This window comes from Setaria italica, chromosome IX, assembly GCF_000263155.2.
Source record: "Setaria italica strain Yugu1 chromosome IX, Setaria_italica_v2.0, whole genome shotgun sequence".
In the NCBI taxonomy this organism is placed as follows: domain Eukaryota; kingdom Viridiplantae; phylum Streptophyta; class Magnoliopsida; order Poales; family Poaceae; genus Setaria; species Setaria italica.
Window position 1 is genome coordinate 6,514,453 of NC_028458.1, and position 21,320 is coordinate 6,535,772.

The 21,320-nt window shown below is 50.4% G+C and overlaps 1 protein-coding gene across 1 annotated transcript; it reads right to left on the reverse strand.

Annotated features, from left to right (window-relative positions):
* Positions 1 to 2,180: 2,180 nt before the first annotated feature.
* On the reverse strand, positions 2,181 to 5,892 carry LOC101785488 (growth-regulating factor 6). The gene is made up of 4 exons (XM_004981839.3): positions 5,520 to 5,892; positions 4,269 to 4,484; positions 3,781 to 4,141; positions 2,181 to 3,426 (listed from the first exon to the last, which is right to left on the reverse strand). Exons 1-4 carry the CDS (start codon positions 5,890 to 5,892, stop codon positions 2,604 to 2,606), a joined length of 1,773 nt encoding a protein of 590 aa, XP_004981896.1. The 3' UTR covers positions 2,181 to 2,603.
* Between the last annotated feature and the right edge of the window lie 15,428 nt (positions 5,893 to 21,320).

The window sequence follows — 21,320 nt, forward strand, 5'->3', positions numbered from 1 at the left end:
TACCTTCCAGCAAGTATATTTCTACTCACAACCTTGTCCTGGCAAAAACAACTCTTCCCACTACGCCACACGTGATCACTTTGCCAACTCCAACGCCTCTACGATCCATCCAAAACTACCCTTTCCGTTCCTCCAAGCACGCAAAACCAGCAATCACGCAGCACAGTTCCTCCCTCCTGATATGGACATGATTCCTATAGATACATCCATGATAGAAAATATTTGGAAGAGGCATGGGTAACGAGGACATGAGATGCTAAAGATAAGGTGAGCTTGTTCCTATATATACTTTTTAGTTATTTTTTAGAATAGATCGCTAAATAAAGAAATTATTATAATTAGAAACTATAGAGAGAACCATGAAGTACTTGAAGAGAGGCATGGAGGTGGAGAGGACTAGCAAAGTCAAGTTAGAGGCCCAAACTATATCGAGTTCGTGTCCACCTCACAGTCCGGCAGTAGTCCGTCTTACAATTGACGCCTTTGGACGTTCTATGTATGCATGAAAAGCTAAGAAGACACTTTCCAATGGCACCAGTCTCGTGTCAAAATTCCATCCGAGTCAACGAGAATCGTCGAAACAAGGCACTAGTCTCATGTCAAAATTTCATCTGAGTCAACGGGAATCGTCGAAACAAGTGGACGTACAGAATCTGTCAGGGTGCTATGTCACCTTTTGTCAGGCCTTAGGCCTTGTAAGTTTACTTGGGACTTAGGCCCAAGTTGGTGTGCGTCCCAACCAGGAGGACAATGCTGCAAGGGTGCCCTAAGTCATCCTTCTCCTTAGCCTCCACCTATTGGATGTATAAAACTCAGTAACCGCCATCTTAGACAATCGGGTTTTGCTTCGATTAATTTGTCTTTGAACAGTTTCACCGTTTATCAGTTTGTGAGACTCCAACTCGTGTGGTTCATATTATTAGCAATATTTAGATTGCATCTACCTTATTTTTGTTTGTGTTCTTCGATTCGCATGCAGGGATTAGCCTTTGTGGTGAGGTCAATCGGGCTACGCACGGTTGATAACCAGAGGAGAAATGATGCTTCGATCGCGGAGTTCAGATTTTGCTGATAAGAAACCGGATCGAGTGTGCTGCTACCCTACTAAATTGAGAGTTATCCTTACGTGATGGAAGATCGGGCACACTAATTTGCCAAGTGCAAAAAAAACAGAGATAAAGAAAAAGAAACTGCAGCAACGCAACAGGAACCGGCATCACATCGGCGGACGGATCACTCGGCATCTCGGCAACCAATCTCCGCTCCGATATCGGAGGACGGAACATCTCATCTCACATCCCAATCCGGAACCCCACCACCGCCACTGTCGCGCTACACGCACTTTCCGGTGCCGATGACCATAAAGCAGGCGGCAGCGCCACCAATCCAGCAGCGCCTCGCACTAGCGCACATCACTCGCCCTAGAGTCTACAGCAGGGGGCTCTGCTCTCCTGTGCAACCAAATCATCAAAAGGGCGACGACACGCAGCGGTGGCTCGCCGGCTGGTCGTCATGGATGCCGGATGAGGAGGCACCAGGGCGTGCATGGGCATGGATGGATGCCATGAACAATGGAGTGGTCGCTGTAGCTGGCTTGCTGCAGCATGGCAGGGTTGGGTGAGCGAATAGGGATGGCTCTTTTGCAGGCCGGCCGGCCGGTGGCAGCGGCCAAAGGGCGGAGGAAAAGGCTGGAGCCCTGGTCCTGGGAGCGTATCATTGTATTCCTGCCGCGGCTGCCGCCGTCGTGATGAGCGCTGGAATACCGCGCCGGGGGTAGAGAACGATCAGTGGCTCTTTGAGCAGGCTGCAGATACAATGAAGTTAGGCAGTGCCTTTTTCTTTGGGATGTATTGCTAAGTTTCTTGTTGCGACAAGCATCAGGGTTTGATTTGTTTGGTGCTAGTTGCTGTTAAAAGGTTGTTCGGTGCAAGTTTTCTTCAAAACAATGAGGTGTTTTAGCTGCTGCTTTTTTTCTGCATGTGAATGCATTGTTTCTGAGATGATTTCTATAGATGCAGCAGAGCTTAGATTGCAGCCCAGCTTTGCCACAACTATCGGGAGCGCGTGCACCGAGTGCGAATGGTCAATTATTGGCAGACAGGAAACAGCATTTAGTAAGATTCCAGGTAGTAAAGTTTTGAATCGGAATGTGCGGTCTCACAACATCATGGTAAACAAAATAACTGAACGATATGTCGATACAACAATGAGCACACAGACATTTAGCAATTAGCAGTATGAACAATCAAGACGATAATCGCATTAATCTACGACTGGCAACTACGATCGCATACTGAGTATTATCAGATGAGATGCAACAACGGCGCACCAAGTCCATCCACACCACACATTGCAGCACTTCACGATCCGAGGAAGGTGAAAGTTACAACTTACAAAGCCAAGTTAAAAAGAGAAAGGGGAAAAAAAGAAAGGAGAGCTGAAAATGGCAAAAGCAGCTGGTGATCAGTCTCAAATGACAGACTATGAGGTAAATGCTGGCTCTCAAGATCATGGATTATCGATATGTAACATGCCAAAGCTGGCTCATCTGTTTCCATATGCCTTCCTCTTGTTGCAGATTTTCACGGTCAGAACTCAGAAGCTCACAGTAGGCGGATGTTCGGATGGCTCACTACAATTGAACCGAGATCATCCCGCAGGTTGCTGATACCATCATAAGCACCGTGGTTCTCCATCCTGGGGCTGCTTCCAGTGCTGCTGGAGACTGATCCGAAGGTGGTCTTCTGCAGAACTCCCACTGGGGATGACTCCATCCCGGGGCTTGAATCCCAGAAGTCCGTTAGAAGGTTCAGAGGTGCCGACAGGCAGTTCTTTGCTTCAGCGTTACCGTTCTTGGTTAAGACCTCCCCCAATGGCCCGCCCATCGAAGAATCGCGGAACATCGTCGCCCAGTTTGCTTCTAACTGGCTAACTTCATCTCTGCTTGCTGCAATGCTTAGCCCAATAGGACTATACTCGCGGCTCAGCTTAAGTGGTGACAACATTAGCTTCTCATGAATCGGAGATGTGGAAGCTGAAGATAGCTCAGAAGATGCCATTGGAGCAGATACTGAGAGCTGTGATCTCTGAGCTTGCATGTCTTCAGCGTCGGGCCATGAAAGACCTCCCTGGGCAGGTGTCCTTGGCCAATCCACAAAATGTTGCAGGGAAGCTGAACTCTGGTTTTCATTCAGACTTTGTGAGCTGAGCAGATTGACATTCTCCAAGGAGCTATGAGGAGAGCTCATCAGTGAATCTGATGAGACAAGGCCAAACTCTGGTCTTGAGCTGGTCACTTCGAAAGGATTATTTTGTTTTGAGAATGGAAACAGGCTGCCAGGGTTTCTTGTGCTCATAGAAGTCAGCATGGAGAGATTGTCGGAGTCCTGCATGTTATCGCTCTCATTCTGTTTGTTCACCAGTTCCCTGCAGAAATTGTTGAGAAGAGGATTAGTTAGCAAATATCATGGAATGACTGCACTTTCAGGTTTTATGGCATCTTTGCAAATCTCACTTTTAACACTACTTGGACTAGTATCGTATCACCAAAAAAAGAGAATATTTGGTTCTAGGGTAAATAGGATTGGTGATCTACAATGAAAGAGATCAGCAGAAAAGCTCTCGTGCATAACTGCACTGTCGGACTACCACCATCTTTTCAACAAAGACAGGATTGGACTACCACATTTCATTTTAAGAGCAAAACTAAACTATCTGATGCGGTGTTAAAGCACTGCGAGCATGCTACAGATGAACCATTCTAGGAGCTGCAGATAGTACCTGTTATATTGCAGAGAGCAAGGATCAGTCGCACCCGCGGCATAGCTCTTCACCGGCTGCTGGTGCTGACTGACAGTGAGGCCAGCGGCAGTAGCTCCGGCGCCGGAGGCAGCCAGAGCAGCAGGTTGGGTGGCAGCGGCAGCCGCCACCGCCGCGGACATCGCTTTCGCGGCATGGCCAGGCTGGCCTTCCACATGCTTTCTTGAACGATGGCGTCCCCGGTTCATGTGTCGCTCGCAGTACTTCTGGTCGGCGACCGCGTCCCTGGAGCACCGCCATTTCTTGCCGTCCGTCCGGCGGCACCGCCCGGGCTCCAGATCCGCATTGCCGGAGTAGCCCAGCTGGAAAGACCCCCACCCCACTGTGGCAACACGCAGCAGCGCCAATCAACACGATTTTATCATATCGATGTGCATGATGGAACTGAAGCTAGCGAGCTCCGAAAGCACTCGGTCGCTTTGCTTTTGTTTCTCTCTTTCTTGGCTTACATGTGCTCGTGCCGAAGTAGGAAGGTGGGTAGGGAGACGACGCGAGGCTCCTCCTGATGGGGACGAGGAGGCTGTGAGGTATGGGGATATTGGCAGCCAGGTACTTGTAGATCAGGGCCTGGTGCTCCAGCTCGATCCACTGGGACGGCGTGAAGGGGCCCCTCACCCGGGCCATGGCCCCCTGCATGCTGCTGCTCAAGCTCACTGAGCTCAATCCTGCGGGGATGAAACAGGCAGGCAGGGTTAGAGATGAGCAACAGAGCAGTGAAAGCCAACAAGGCACAGCCAAAAACATGTACTGCTTCATAGAGATGACCACCGAGATGCATGCGTTTCCTAAACACAATCCTAGGGCAGGATAAAGGCAACTAAAAGACACAAAAATCTGGAACAGAGTGCTAGCTGCAAGGATCAGAAACCTGATAAGCAGCACAGATTCATAGGTGATGTCCATAAAAAGCCGCCAAGAATCACAGTTGGGTCTCTACAGTAAGCTTGAATCACGGTGCTCCATTGTTTTCCTTAAGACTTTCTTGCATGCATAATGCATTCATCCTTTTAACTGTTTTTCCTTTCCTTTTTGAGTTTTTGAGTGAGAGAAGTGGAGATAGTGCGGAGGGAGATCACAATATTTTTTTTCTATTTTAGTAGTATTATTAGCAGACGGCATGACAAAAAGGAATCCGCACGATCGCACCGTTGAGGACAAGAAAAGCGTTGGTGGATGTCAGCAAAAAGAAGTGCAAACTTATCTCGGTACACATCACGAATGATTCAATAAAGCTTTTTAAAACAATATTAAAATGAGTTCTTTTTCCAGAGGATGAACTCTTTCCGGTCACTGATCTAATCAAGGTAAGCCAGAAAATGAAAACAAAAAAACATAAAGATCATTGGCAGCTTAAAAGAGTCAACTTGTTATGAGAAACTCCCGAATCCAAACAACTGAAGTTAGAAAAAGAAAACGAGAGAGCTCAAATCAAATCAGCTCCATTTCTGGCATGAGCACCGGAGGAGAAAGCAAAAGTGAAACACAAAATGGTTAAAAAATAAATAAATCTGTAGCTACCATTCCAAGGTGCAAAGAGAGAAAGCAAGATGAATCAGAAAGCAATAATACTCGGAAAGGAGTAGAGTAGATAGCAAGCTTTTCAATCAGCAAATCCAATCACACAAGCAACAGAAAAGAAGCTTTGCAGCTTGCACCACCACCACCACCAAACCGGTGACCATGCACACCACCGCACTCACCTGAGCAAGAAGCCGGGGTGCCGTAGTAGAGCGGCATCGCCCCGTCAGCCGCCACGGCCGCTGCCGCAGCGGCGACGGCGGCGGTGGAGGCGCACGAGGACGCGGGCGCGGACGAGAAGCTGAGCATCTGCTCCCCGCCGTGGCCGGGGCTGCACGACCCCAGCAGGAACGGCGCGACCGCCGCCTTGGCCGCCTCCGCCACGTCCGCGGTCGTCCTGGCCTGCTTGGCCGCCCTGCCGCTGCCGCCCCACCCGTGCTCCTCGCCCGCCGCATTGCCCCGCCCGTGCTTGAGCAGCCTGCTAGATCCGCCGCCGAGCAGGCCGAGCTCCGCCGCGCCGCCGCCCGCGTCCATGACCACCCCGCCCAGCTCCATGGCACCCCCGCCGCCGCCGCTCGCCGTGCTCCCTTCTTCGCGCTAGGCCGCTAGTGCTGGATGCGCTCATGGGGCGGAGGATGGGAAGCGAGGGAGCGGAATGGAGGCGGCATTGCTCGAGTCGAGTTGGTAGCTAGCTGCTGGTCTCTGTGTGTGCGCGCTCTGCTCGGTTGGTGCTTGGCCTCGCCTGCGTTGGCTTGGGTTTTACGGAGGAGGGGGTGGTTGCGGCCTGCGCTCGGGAAACCAGGCTGGTTTTTCTTTTGGAGGCAGACACGGAAGAGAGAGGGAGGGAGGGAGGCGCAGTAAAGACAGCCGCGGGGTGCGGAGGTGGACAAATAGATGCGGTGAAAATTTAGGTTTCACCCTACCAACAAAATTGATGGTGGGTAGCCTCCTATCGTAGCCAACCGTAGGGGCGAGCTGCCTATTCTTACCGCGGCAGTGAGTGCAGCAGTAGACTTTACTGGTATTTGATGGTGATATGATATTTACCGTTTGGGCAAGGGAGGTATCTTTTCTTTGCAGGGTAAAGTTTCGTGAAATGTTACCGCAAGATTTTAAGGGAAGGGATCTGAGAGAGATGGGGGTACCTGAAAGATGGTAGTGAGAGAGTCCCGTCTGATGGGAAGTTATTGCCTGTTTCCATCTTGGGACAGTAGGCTGAGAGGTGATGCATACGCCGGCAGGTAAAATCAGTGTCTCGTGTGATCTTTTCTCCATACAGGTTTGAGTCCTCATTTCACCTCAAATCTAGCCTGTCATGCTCACACAGCGTTGTGACTGTGGAAGAGAAACTTGAGGAAGATACTGCTTCACGGTGTGGAGTGGAGGCCTCTTGGTAGATCAGAGTCAGTGTGAAAGTGATGCTTGACTACGAAAGCTACAAACTACAGGGAGACTAGATCAGCGGTTAGGCGGTGACATGATCTAGCCAAAGCAGCTAATTATTAGCGTTAGATTCGGGTCCTGCTAGGGGAGTCCGGCCCCAGCCACTTGCTGGAGATTAGGTCGACCGAGCCGAGCCGTAGGCCACCACGGAACGCAACTTTTTTGTGTGTGTATCGTGCAACACGAGCTTTTAAAATCCTGGCTGAAAAGGATACGCAACGCAAGTACTAAATACTGTTCACGTGTGATGAGCGACCCTTTGAGATCAGCTCGATCTGAAGCAAGGAATATTAACAAAAGGCAGAGTGAACGTGTCGAAAATCTCACGGATGGAGGTAAAAGCGCCGAGGACAATCTGGCCGGAGCACGAGAATGTGAGCTCGTGCGCCGCAGCAACGCACGCCCGATCAAAGAGTACGTGAGTAGGGGAGGATCGTGCAAGCGTGCAAGAAGGGGTAGCATCGGTAGGTAGGTTGTTCACATTTGCCGGCGGGCATGGAGTAGGCGCCGGGGTCGTAGCACAGGACAGCGGGGGCATGTGCGTCGCACGTGGCAGCGACGCATCGAGCGTGCCCACCGGTGTGTCCCAACCGATCTAACCGACTCGGCTTCATGGCGCGACGCGACCCGCCTCTAGTCTACTCTACGCAAAACTTCGCTTCGCTTCCCAGCCGCCCTCCGGCCGGCAGCTCAGCTGCCGTTCGCTTGTCAAGGCCAGGGCGTCGTCGTTCCTCCCTCCGGCCGGGCGCTGGTTTTGTCACCTCCGATCGAGCGTTGTTACGCCATGGTTGGATTATGAATGTCAGAGCTAAGTATAATAAGAGGCTGTAAGCTGGCTGAATGCTGAGAGAAGAGGTGAGAGAGGAAAAGCGGGCTATAAAATTACAGCTGATTTGGGTACAAGAACCAAAAAACTTTGTGAGAATGATTTGTGGGTCATATATTAATGATAAAGAGCTAACCATTGTACGAGTAGGCTAGAAAAAAGCTGAGAAAAACCTTGCAGCCCGCTTGCTAGCTGCGTTATTAAACTTGCTCTCGTGACAAGCTAGCTAGCATGCGACTCGTTGGGCCGTGCGCGTGCGGTCGACCGGCGCGCCGGTGGTGAGGTGACCGGTGAGTTTTACTACCTCAAAGTAAATGGCGGCGGTAACTTCCCGTTTACGCGAGGGAATGTCTCTGCCTGGCCAATAAGTGATGTTCTTTCCGGGGGTCAACTCTGGATCAGCAGGCTGGGGTAATCTGTCAAGCAGTTACTCCAGGAAAAGTTTGATGGGTTAACCAACTGGTTATGCCTGTTTGCCTAAAGTTTGGTTACACCGGCTAAAGTGAAGTTCAGTCCCTATCACATCGAATATTTAGATACTAATTAGAAGTATTAAAATCAATTATATAAATAAAGGCTAATTTGTGAGACGATCTATTAAGTCTAATTAGTTCATGATTTGACCATGTGATGCTACAGTAAATATGTGCTAATTATTGATTAATTAGACTTAATAGATTCATCTTGCGAATTAGCCACAACTTATGCGATTAGTTTTATAATTAGTTCACATTTAGTCCTTGTAATTGATATCAAACATCTGATGTGATCCGAATTAAAAATTAGTCCATGGATCCGAACACCGCGTGACTCTCGCAGGCTTTGGACCGTTTTCATCGCTCCAGTTAGCAGTACTACTACTTCAGAGGACTTCAATCATCCACTTTTTCCAGCTGCCGGATAATCATCAATCAAGTACCAGGAGCGGTTTTCTGTTCTCGCCGGTAAACTCAGCTTAACCACAGTTACCGCGTGGTAAAAAAACCACACACAAAACCTAAAAATCGGTCCACATGAGATAATCATAGCACTTGGCATAAACAGTACTCCGGGCACTATAATCCAAAATAAATACTCGTGCACACATATGCCAGTTGTTCCAAGCGCGCACTCTCTCTCCTCACACCATCTCACGCTGTGGGTAAAAAAATAAAAAGCATAAAAAATCTCCCACGCTTTTGTTTACGCCTCCTCGATGTACTTGCCGCATTTGAAAAGGCATCTCCATGGTCCAAGGGCACGGCCGGGTCACGTGACCTCGGCGAACCATCACGAGCGCCGGGGGTTTTGTTAAATGGGGGGCGATTAGGCTCGGTCGCAGCCTAATCGGGCTTTGTCTCGGAGCTCTTTTTTGGGGGCGGTCGTGATCTCGGTCAAAGAGACGGATTCTAGTCACAATGCGCAGCAATTCATGCATGGGGGGGGGGGGGTAGCACCGTTATACTTTTATGGCGATCTGATGCGTGGGGCCGTACTAAATGGTCCCAACTTTTTTTTTTATCTTTTTGGAGGATGTAGGATATTGTGGTTCTTGCTTCTTTGACACGGGAACTAGGAGAGTTGGCAGAGAGGTAATTTGGGGGCATTTGCCCTGATTTCTACATTCACACGTTACGTACCTAACGACAGCTTTGACTGCTTATTATCTCTGCTACACTAGAAGCAAAAGGAGTGCGGTAACATGGAAATGCTTTGTGACCCAAATGTGCATGCAAGGTCTCTGTATTTCAAATGTAAATAGTGAAATAAACATCAATGGTGAAAGTTTCATTGCCTTAAAGAGATACTGGTAGTTACATAAATATACCTAAATTAAAAATAATGGTGAAGCTCATATCTGTCTCCAAGGGTATGTACACATGGATGATGTAGCAACCTGTAATAATTACCGTACGTAGTCCCCCAAGTGATGAGCACGGTGGATGGATGAGGTAAAATAATTTTGTACTCGCTGTAACTATCCGTATGCATGAATAAATGCTTTCTGTTGTCTAAGTGTAAAAAAATCTTTGACTTTGGCAAGATGAAGGGCACGATGTCGTGGCTGTGGTTCATTTCCCCATTTTTTTTCTTTTGGATCATGAGCTAGCTCCTCCACTTTGGTTTGCTGTATTCACCATACTAGTACAATCCTGCAAATCCTGCCGACATTTTACCCTTTTCTGAGCCCGAGTAGATCGATCAACCGCGGACAGTTTGATCTTTCTAATGCATTAGTCCTGGGTGAAACCTTTCGGGCGCGCTACCAGCTCACTCTCTCCAGAGATCTCGATTGCTTGATGCGGATGCAGGCAGCACGTTTCGAAAAGGAAAGGAAATCTAGGCATAGCAAAGGACCAAAAGTTGCATCTGTCCGAGAGACAAACGAGGGCGAGAGAGATCCAGCGTCCGGCCGGATAGGATCGGATCACTGTGCTGTGCCCTTCTCACGCGCGCAATGAGCAAGGTCCTGCCTGTGCCTGGCCTGCAGTGCACAATGCAAGTTTTCTCTGCGTGTGCATGGACCCCTACATCACCGTTTGCCCCCCGACCCCCCCCCCCCCCCCCCCCCTCCTCGGCGTCGAGACTCGAGACGATTCACAGATCTCACTCATGCGCCCTTCTGGGGTCACCGGCCGGCCGGCCAGCCACCCAGCTAATCATGCATCCTTTGTCGTCCATCCATTAGATGCAAAACACTTTTTCGTTGATGCGGTCCCTCTAAACCCCTTTTCCATCGAGCAACACCTTGCATGCCCTCGCTTTTGGCTCGTTGAACAACACAGTGATCCTGCTTGGGTCGTCGTATAACGGTGGAAAAAGAAAAGCAGGTGGACCTCGCTCGTTGGCAAAATGAGTGCACACAAGATAGAAACATGGCTGCGGCTGGTAAAAATGTGAGAGAACGTTTTGATCCCGTTCCCGTGCATGCGTAAATGAAGAGCTGCTAGCTGTGACCTGTGACCTGTGAGGATGGGGGGCCATGGCGGGCGAGTCATGATGCATGTGCCGGTCGACCACGAGCCGGGAGAGGGTCGTCGCGCGCGTGGATAGAAAACGTTCTCTCACATTTACGCATGCAGGGCCAGCCATGGAGGGCGAGTCATGATGCATGTGCGAATCGAGCGAGCCGGGAGGGGGCGTGTCGCGCGCATGGATAGATGGGGGGCTCTCGAATTGAAGGCAACGGAGCGAGGCGCCCCGCCACAAGTCACTTCAGGTCGTCTCACGGGGGGGACGGGCACGCACGGCCTCCATGGGGCCACGGGCATGGCCTGGTCTCCCACTCTCCCCTCCGAGGCTCCGGTGAAACGTCGGGAATGTCGCCGTCGTCGCAGTGCTCCGGCAGTCGGCACGGCCCGCGGGCTGCGCCGTGCACGTGAGCAGAAACGCCGAGCGATCCCACTCTGACTCTGGTAGGCGCTCCCTCCACAAGTAGCAACGCTGGTAACAACCGTCTTACCACTCCGATCCGGTGAAAGCTCCGGCCGTTTCTTTTTCTTGACGTCTTCATCACTTTCGCAAGGATTTACCGTTTACGGAGTACATGTTGGCATGGACGCATGGTCCCGGTAACGACATGGCTTACTCGCCCGTACGCCGTGTCGACGACGAACGCTGGCGATGGGCACACTCTTGGAGTCTTGACCGCTAGCTGTGGCCAGCATGAGGCACGCATGCACTACAGTACGGTACAGTAGAGCCGTCGTAGAGCGGGGGGCCCTTGCTCCCGATGGACGCATATGGAGTGTGCTTCTTTAATAGTGAGGGCCAGGAGGTTAGCTCGTGTCCAAATGGAATGGTAGTTGGTAATTACTCCTCCTACGTGCCCGTCCGTCCCACACCCTCTTTCCACCAGTTGTGGTTTGTACGTCCGGGATCATGTGCAGGACGCTCGCTCGCTCGCATGCGGTACCGTGTGGAAGTGGCAAGAGGAGGGAGGAAGGATAGTTGTTGCCGGTTGCCTGGTACATTCATGGGCGTGTCCCCGATCCGGCAACCGGCTTGTTTAAGCTAGTACGAGCCGCTAATAACTCCCCGCAACGACTCGGTGGACTGGACCATCACCATCCATGAGACCGGCCGCCATGATCCACCGGAGACGCCGAGACCCGACGCAACAGACGGAGACCTCGCCACAGGTTCGGCTGCGCGCATCCGTCGTCGTCACGGATTATTACGGTAAATTAACTTTGCCCACGGCGATCGGGTGCCTCTTCCCCCCGCGCGCGCATACACCAGCGGCTGCGGCGGGATCGAACGGCCGTGTGATTTTTCGTGGGAAGCAGCGTTGGCGTACGGCCCGGACCACCTGGCACCTGACCCACAGCCCCCAGGACGAGCAATGGGCACTGGCTTTGGGTGGCCACAGGCCTCCGCTCTCTGCCCCGGCCTCCGGGCTCCGGCTACGCGCGCGGGGGCGAGCGGCAGCCAGCAGCCTGCAGAGTACAGGAGCAGGACGCGTCAAGTCACGCGTCGTCGCCGGGGCGCGACGTGTCGGCGCCTCCTGCCGCACGCGGCACGCCTCTCTCTCTCTCTCTCTCTCCGACTCTCTCCGGACGCAAACTCCTTCACCGCCTGCATCGAGTCCTACATACTACTTGTAGTATAGTCCTGCCTACCGACGTGACGAGTAGCTAGAAGCTACTAGCTACCACCTCTCACCTCGGTGCGGTGCTCCTATCCTATGACGTAGAGTATCTGGCGTGGTCCATCATAACTGCACGTACGTCGCCGAGGGTCTTGTATGTCTTGTCGTGTTGGCGGTAGCATCTCGTCCTAGGTGGCATAGGCCAGCGTCGCAACCTGCATGCACCCTTGCACTTTCAGACGGGCCATGCACCCATGCCTCCCTTGCACGGTAGTTTAGTTGTTGGGGCGGCCGAATGCGTAGTACTTGGAGTTGCTCTTGCTGTAGCGTCCCTGGTGGCATTGCTGCGTGCCAAATTAGATACAAACAGTTCATATCAGGATTTTATATTCATCGAGAGAACGAAGTAAAAGTAGCTAGTAGTCGGCTTATAAGCCTATAAGTCATTATAACATGCGTATGGTATTTTCACCATCTCCTATTAATGTTGACTGCTCCCTATGTCCCAAATTAATATTCGTTTTAACTTTTTTTAGATACATCACTTTTGCTATATATCTAGATATAAGTGTATATCTAGGTGCATATCTAGAAAAGCAAAAAACAAATAGTAATTTAGGACTGAGGGAGTAAGTAAGAATGGTATTTATTAATACGATGAATAACTACTTTTTAAAAAATAATGAATAACTACTAGCAAGCTAACATTGTTGTTGGAGTGTTGGAGGTGCCATTTAGATACTGGAAATACTCGATCAAAGTGGTTAAACAATGAGCTCTGGACAATCGCTCGCTGACGAAATTACACGCACCCAAATCTCTGTCGCGACTGTCACGTCAACAAAGAGTAAAGCGAGGTACACTGCTTATATTTTGTCATCACAAAAAGGAGAAAAGAAGTGTAGCGCCCCACCCAGGTGGGTAGCCGCAGCCCACGTCCGTGCCGCACTAGATTCAGAGAACGTGGACACTTCGGATGGGAAAATTGCATACAGCCATACGGCCATACCCGTGCATATCATTGTAAGCTTTTGACGGCCGGATAATGCACTAATGATCGGTTCCAACAAAATAGTATTAAAATAGGTCACAGTGTCACACAAACAAGCACGGACGTGACCCGAAAATTTGAGTGTGTAAAAGATGCTCAGAAAAGAGAAGCTCCATTGGACGTGCACGTCCGTGGCCAATCTCTCATCAGTTCTAGACTACAGGATTTGCTCGGAACTTTTGCCGTTGGACTGGATATACTTTCGGGAAATCTATAAGCACGTTCCTTTCACAAATTTAAAGGTCAATCAGAGCAAAAAGAAAATTATCGGAGTGTTTAAATGATTTCATTTCGTACGATCCAGGCACGTGAATTTCGAGAATTTTTTTTTTTTGAAAACCCTATCAAGCGAGACGCGACGGGATGTGATTGGGACGGACGGGGCCGGCTTCCTCGTGGCCGACATGAATAAAGAGGGCCAGGGGTCCCCTGCCAGCCGTCGCGTCCGCTGGCCCCGACCTCGCCGCTGCCCCCCCAACGTCGTCGTGTCCCATCCGCGGACACGCCTACACGACGCCCCGCTCCGCACCAGCCAGCCGCACAGGAAGCGCGAGGTGGATTGGCCCCTGATTGGCCACCGATTGGGCGGGTCTCGTCGGGCTGGTCATGACCAAAATGACGGATGTGCCCTTGCTCCCGTTCCCAATTGTGGGACGCCCCGGCCCCTGCCGGCTGTGACCAGTCAATCCGTCCGTCTGGTTCGATTTAGGCCGGGTTTGTTCCATGGGACTAGTCTCTTTTTTTTTTTGCCACTTTTAATCCTTAAAATGTCAAACGTAGAGACTAAAAGAGTACTAAAGGCTTTATTCCCTAGTCCCCTAGGGATAACTAAAGTGGACTAAAATTCCTGAGGACACCATGCTCCTCATTTATTTCCAATCCCACCCATCCCGAACCCTCCCTCCGCATCTCCCTCGCACTCTCTCCTCCCCACGCTGCCGCCACTACCCCCTCTCCTCCTACACCGCCGCCACCGCCCTCCTCTCCTTCCCACGCCGCCACACCTACTCCTCCCCACCACCACATCCACCATGGATGGCCACTAGAACGGCTACTGCGACTACTTGTCTCAGGCGGGTTCTTCATCGGCGGCTCGCAGCTTCCCTGCTTCCTCGGACACCTACGACAAAGACGACTTCGGCCCCTTCTCCCAGCCGGCGGCCCCCAGCCTCTCCACTCTCCGAATGCGTAGGGAGCATCTGGATCTCAACTCCCAAGCCGACGGCTTCCCCTACCTTGGCTCGTACCAGGATTACCTGTAGGCGGAAGCTGCTCCCGGGGACCAAGGGCTACCTCTCCTTGGCCCTGGCGGCAGATCCGGTCGTGGGGTGGGTCGCCGCTCCAGGTCCCTCACCACTGGAGCTGGATCCGGCTAAGGTCGAGGGGGAGGCCGTGGGGGATCGGTGGCTAATCGCGGAGGCCGTGGATCCATGTTTGTCGGGAACACCTCCGTTCCTCCAGAGCATCTCGGCGCAATCGAGGAAGAAGATGACAACGACTTTGAAGGCCGTTCCCGGTCGGTAAGATTCAAATTCGTGCTTTGATTTCCTCCAATAAGATGTTCCATTTCTAGCTTTGTTGTTTTGTCATGAGTTGATTTGCCACGATGTGATGCTCCATTAGATAGGATGTTCCATTTCTAGCTAATTATGTTTTCTGTAATAGAATCAATTTGACAAGGCCAATTGGACCGAAGAAAACACACATATATTCTGTGATCTTGCTGTTGAACAAATAAGGACAGGGAATTGCCTGAATGGGACAATGTCAAGTAGAGGTTACAATGAGATGCGACAATAATTTTTCACAAAGGGTGACCTCAAACATTCAACCAAACAACTGAGGAACATATGGACTCAATGCAAGACTCTATACACTTTCTGGGTTTTTCTTAGTAACCATACCGCTTTAGGCCGAAGAACTAATGGAACAATCGTAGCATCAGCTGCTTTCTGGGAAAAAGAGACAGAGGTAATTTATCTTTGATCCATGTCATAATATCTTTATGGCTGTGATCATGTCTTCATGTCTGTGATCTAATTCATCTTTGTTTTGTCTATTTATTTGTGTGTTTCCAAAAAAAAAAATGGAATGTATGAACAATTTTCATGCTCCGCCTAACGCACAAGAACCGGCCAGTAGCGCGGCCGGGCATGGCGGCTTGAGCCAAACAGGAGCAAAACATGGCATCTTGAGCAACACAGTGAACTGAGCAAAACAAGTTTTTGCATTGATTAGGGGTATTATAGTCTTTGTTCTGCTTTAATGAACTTTATTCCCTGAATCCAAACAGGGTAGAGACTAAAATTTAATCTTTCAACTAAACTTTAGTCCAGGGACTAAATAACCAAACATCACCTTACTTTTGTTCGTTCATGGAAAGAAGAGGTACCGACTTTGCCCTCGTACAATTCTTCCGAGGGCCATCAACGGAGCAATACTAGTATACCCAACAATAGTAGACGCTAGCTAGCTAAGCTGTCCAGTACAAGTTACGGCATTGTCCTAGTCTTGGTGGCCCATTCGCAGCACGCGTAGGTACAACGTAAATGCTTGATTGGCGACGAAAATTTATATTCCTTTCTCGGGCTGATGAAGTTCATAAGTGCAGTGCATATAAAGTTTAAAAATCTATACACCAATATATTACATTCTTTTAGTTTGGCAAGTCCATACAAACACTGATATTATACGAACGGAAACACTACTATGATATCCTTCAAGAGGGTCTCAACATAGATGACTCACTGTCAACAGACACATCACTTATCATTGAATGCTTAGCATCCTTAATTCTTGAAATAAATAAAGAAAAAATGCAAGCACCTGATACATCAGTTAGATTCAAATCCGAGGTGTTACGTTGTAAAAATAATCTAATCAGCTAGATCAAAAATGAACTTATCATATAAAACAACATCACTTGTCCCATACTCCCATCGCTCCTCCTATATGGTTCTCTACCAGCCATTCATATCCCTGATATTCATTTTTAAATGCTTTGGTTTACCTCCTATCGAATGCTGATCGTCTTGTAGCTCAAACCTGTTGACCATCATGTAATGAGGGTTGAGGCCTTGAGGGAGATATGCATCTGTTCTAAGGGGGTGTTTGGATACGAGGTACTAAACTTTAGAAGTGTCACATCGGACGTTCGGACCCTAATTAGGAGGACTAAACATGAGCTAATTATAAAACTAACTGAAGAACCCCTATACTAATTCGCGAGACGAATCTATTAAGCCTAATTAATCCATCATTAGCAACTGGTTACTGTAGTACCACATTGTCAAATTATGGACTAATTAGACTTAATAGATTCGTCTCGCGAATTAGATTTCATCTGTGCAATTAGTTTTGTAATTAGACTATATTTAATACTTCTAATTAGTATCCAAACATCGATGTGACATGTCCTAAAGTTTATGAGGTGTTTCCCAAACCCCCCCTAATTCTTCAAGCTAACCTAAATATTCCATTAGAAATGCACGGACGGAGGCCGTGCGGAGGAAAACGGTGATACGACAGCGTGACGGGCCTCGGACTGGGAGTCGTTCCAACTATACAAGGCTACAACCGCGTCGTGAATTCCAGCGAGAAAATACCCACGCCTCCGGCCTCCGCGCGCGCCGACGGCAGCCGCAACGTCCAACCAAGCAGCCCGCGACACGCGCTGGCACGCCTACGCGATGAGACGTGGCTCTTCGCCTGGCCTCGAACGTGACGGCGCATCGGCCCCGGTCCGTTCGTTGGCGTACGTCGGCGGGCGCGCGCGCCCCAGCCCCCTCAGCTAGTACATCTCCGGGGCGGCGCGTATGGCAGCCGGTGGCCGAGTCCCGATGCGATAGCGTCGCGTGAGGCGTGGCCGCGTGGGTAGGAAACCGGTGGCATCGCCCGTCCTTTTCCTGGTCACCGCTTCAATGCGGCGCGTTATGGTACGGTTGGTTGGTCGCCAACTTGGGCGCCGGCCGGTGTCGATCGCTCCCGCGGCATCTTCCTCATCCTCCCCATGCGCCACACGGGACCGGAGTACCAGACCAACACCGGACCCGGGCGTCTGCGTCGAAAAGCGGCGGCGCCGGCGCGTGGGGGCGATTTGGCTCGGCCGATCGATGTCAAAGTTTGGTTACTACCTCGATAGCGCGAAGTGTAAACCGCAAGCGAACCGAGCTGGTTGGTGGCGTTGTTGTACGTGTGTTGTTGTGTGGAAGCGAGAAAATTTGGCCACTGACTTCGTTTTCCTTTTTTTGATGCTTGTGTCTTTGTTCAAGGCACGCCCGCGGTGGTGCTCGCGACATGCCGCAATAATTCCGTGATCATTCGTTCGTTCATTCATTCTCACGCCGGCGGCCGGAGAAATTCCCAACGAACGAATGTACGTACGCCCATGCCCGTGACTTGATGTTTCCTATTCAAACGCATCTCGGCGTCGACCTGAAGCGACCGCTTGTTCACATCTACTAGTAACATCTTGACGTGGTCAAATCTGCGTTGCCCATTTGCCCATAAAAAATGTACGGAGTACTGTTGGTTCGCGTGACGCGCCACCCATGCTTGGCGATGGCGATCCTCAAAACTGCATACCCCTACAATACAGTCCTTCTGGACTAGTTGTGCCTTTGCGTCTCCAACGGGCTGACACCTGTGCGCGAGCGGGCGACAGCATTCTGATGGGCGGGGAGTAGTTTACACGCGATCGAGAGAAGCGAAGCGTGCCGTTAATTTTGCTCGTAATCTAGGTCTCATGTGAAAGGCCGTGCAGCGAGGACGAGGGTGGTGAGCGGCCATGGCGACCTCGGGTTTCCTGCGACCACGTCGTGGCTTGCAAACCACGCCGCCCTCTCGCTCGCGGACAGAGGCAGCTGCAGGCCGGCAGCGGCAGCGCGGCGGGCTAGCTTCTCGGGCTCGCCATGCCGCTTGGATGGATTAGCGGTTAGCTTAATCCGACGACGCCGAGACCTGCGTCCTCCTCCATCATTCCGATGGCGCTGGCGCAAGCGCGGCCCCATGCACATGTCCGCGCCTTTTGTCTCGCGCACGCATGGGAACCCGGGTTTCTCCAGATGTGGCCGAGCTATTGTATATAGTACATACACTGCTCGTGTCGCACGCCCTCTGCTCTGTACACAAAAATGGCGTATGGGTACGCGTACGTACACGGCTCGATCTCACTTAACACACACACCACCGAAATGGCCGTAGTTAAGGCGCATACCAAACAATTGTCCGTCGCAGTTACTACCCAAGTGCCAAATGGGCATACGTGGTGATGATCCGTGCAGCTGCACTGCTGCAGGAGCTGGCGAGAGAGAGAGGTCAGGGAAGATGATGACGGGAGAAGCCCTGCAAGTACAGAGAAGTGGCTTGGAACTTGGAAGCCGGAAGCGGCCGGCAGCCTCACCACTAGTTTAAATGGCGCTAGCTAGCGTGTCTTTTCTGCGAGTTACCAATTCGTTAGCTAGGCACAATGCATGGGTCTCCTCGATCTATATAGCTTGTACGTACGGTGACACTGTGATTAACTGTGCTGTCTTTGGCATGATTGCATTGGATATATGTTGTTTGATTCTGTGGGATAGTTTGCTTTAAGCACACGCTATATCGACCGTAACCTTATTACCGGCCAGTAACAATATGCACTGCTGCAAAGTGTAATTATTAGCTATATGAAGGCAGTTGGGAATACGACACCGAATTCGTTGGGTGGCAACTCAAGACTAGACAGTTGACACCCACTGTCTCACTGGTAATTCAGTTGCTACTGGACCCACAGATCAGTGACACATCAGTTAAGTATTACTTCCTCCTCGTTCCAAATTGTAGGTCATTGACTTTTTTAGGTTCATATCTATTATTATACCCCTAGACATACACTATATCTAGATGCATAATAATATTTATGAACTAAAAAGTTAAAATGACCTGCAATTTGAAATAATTTGAAATACAATTTGGAACAGAGAGAGTAGAAACTAAGCATCAAGTTTGTAAATTATCCCGTGATAATTAACTGAGAAACTGGATAGTACTCGCAACAGCTCAGAATTCGTTTCACAGCACCTTCGCGGGTTAAAAAGCCACCACAACACACGCATCTCCTGATCTCGACTCCATGTACACTACTACACAATGGGTTGCGGATCTCGAGATGACGGCTTACTTAACACACACTTCGACCTCCATATAGGCATAGTTTATTAGAGACAGTTTGAGGGCTTTCACGCGAGACATACTTTACACCAAACAGCGAGCTCATTAACTAACAATCTAACATAGTAGCGCTAGCGACTAGCGAGTGCGGATCGATGCACGACATGACTGGAGAAGAAAAGAACAAAAGAGAAGTCCTGCTCCTGCTCGCAAAGATTGGGTGGAACCCAACGGATGCTGCCGGGGCTCGTTGTTTACCCGCTCCGAGGAAGCTAAGACGCCGCGATGCATTCAGGCCAGCAGCCACAAACTAATCCGATCCGTTGTTTAGAGCTGGCCAGGATGATGATAACGTCGAGCACAACACTTTAGGAGAGGAAAAAATCCTAGAGCTATCGCCATATTTGTTTTAGAACAATCTGCATTGTCCCTAAGTCTGAACAATTGATTTTAATAACCCTCTCATGTGATATTAACCCCATTATTGTACTTTGTATGCATGGTTAGCACTCTGCAGCACGCTCACTGTCACTGATCACTGAAGAAGCAGATCAAATGTACAGTATCCGATTGGAAGAAGAAAATTTCTACCGGCAAACAACAACAGAAAGAGGATGAGGAATCTGCCATTACGCTAGCTAGTAGTAGCACTAGCACCTCATGAAATCTCAACGGCGCTCCAGCAAAATGGGTAACCGCCGGTGATCTCCCGCGTGATCGAGCCCTAGGCCGCCGGCCAGGGGATTAGGACATGATTGTAGGCGGTGCCAACTAACCCCTTTTTAACCCTACTTTGGGAGGCCCCCGAGCCCGCTCGCCGAGGGACGATGCGTGCCTCGCCGCACATGGGGAGGGGATGGGAATCTCGGTTTGTTTACACGGGGACGCGTGCCACACCTCCCTCCCCTCTCTCTCTCGTCTTCCTTCTTCCTGCGTGGTCCCCGCGGGGTTGGGATTTGTGCAGCAAAGCGGAAATTGGCTAGTACGAGCACTCCGCTGCCCGCTCCACGGGTGCGTGGCCGGTTTAAAAAAATAATGGCGATTGGGAAAAGAAATACAAAACTTTACTGCTCCGGCTTCTATCTCCGCGGGGCCCACGCATGGTGCTTTTCCCTGCTAGTATACGTATTTTCCACCCTTTTTTATGTAGAGTATGGTACTGTATAGTAGTATTCCCTCCGTTTGTTTTTAGGTGTCGTATTTCCCTCCAGCGCACGGACCAAGGAGATGGTTAAATCTCCTCCCCTGCGTTAATCTTCCTCGGTTAAAACTCGTAGCTAATTAATTCTGCATGTCTAGCATGCAAGTCGTTGATTTGCCTCTGCATGCAAGTCCGCGGTCACCAAGGCATACATGCAGGCCAATCTTTTCTAGCGAGTCAAGACACATGCACGGCATCTAATTCCGACGATTCGCAAAAATCAAATACGACATCTAATAAAAACCGGAGGGAGTATTACAATTCTACGAGCCTACAACTACTTGCGAGAGTACTGTGAGCCTGCCAGATGGACCTCCTCTTCTTCCAGTACTTGTACGGTAACCTCATGAAGTGTATCATTTCCTGCGGCTTTTCACTTTTAGCGGCGAAGGCAAATGCAAGAGAGGACACCGGCAACGCGACTTTCACTTTCTTCGGAACCGATCCGTAGTATCCAAGGGAGCGGCACGTGCAGCGACGCCGTGTTGTACATGCAGCAGGCGTTTGGCACACCGACGCAAAGGATCCGAATCCACCGGCTCATGTACCTACGTATACACGGTCTGAAAGGACTCGACACTTTGCGAATCTCTACCGAGGGGTGGTTGCGTAAGGCCTAATCCCGGTCTCCTGCTTCAGAGCACGGTCACCACGGTCGGCTAGGTTTGGCATCAGGGGCGAGGGCTAGGAACTTAGGGAGACATCTTCCTAGGTACTTGCATTAAGGAAAACATCTCTCAAT

What these genes read in the sequence shown, in the direction of transcription:
- LOC101785488 (XM_004981839.3), bottom strand. Translation starts at nt 5,892, where the DNA reads ATGGAGCTGGGCGGGGTGGTCATGGACGCGGGCGGCGGCGCGGCGGAG. An exon ending in CTACTTCGGCACGAGCACAT is followed by an intron (nt 4,142 to 4,268) that starts GTAAGCCAAGAA and finishes GTGTTGCCACAG; the next exon opens with TGGGGTGGGGGTCTTTCCAG. An exon ending in TGCTCTCTGCAATATAACAG is followed by an intron (nt 3,427 to 3,780) that starts GTACTATCTGCA and finishes CAATTTCTGCAG; the next exon opens with GGAACTGGTGAACAAACAGA.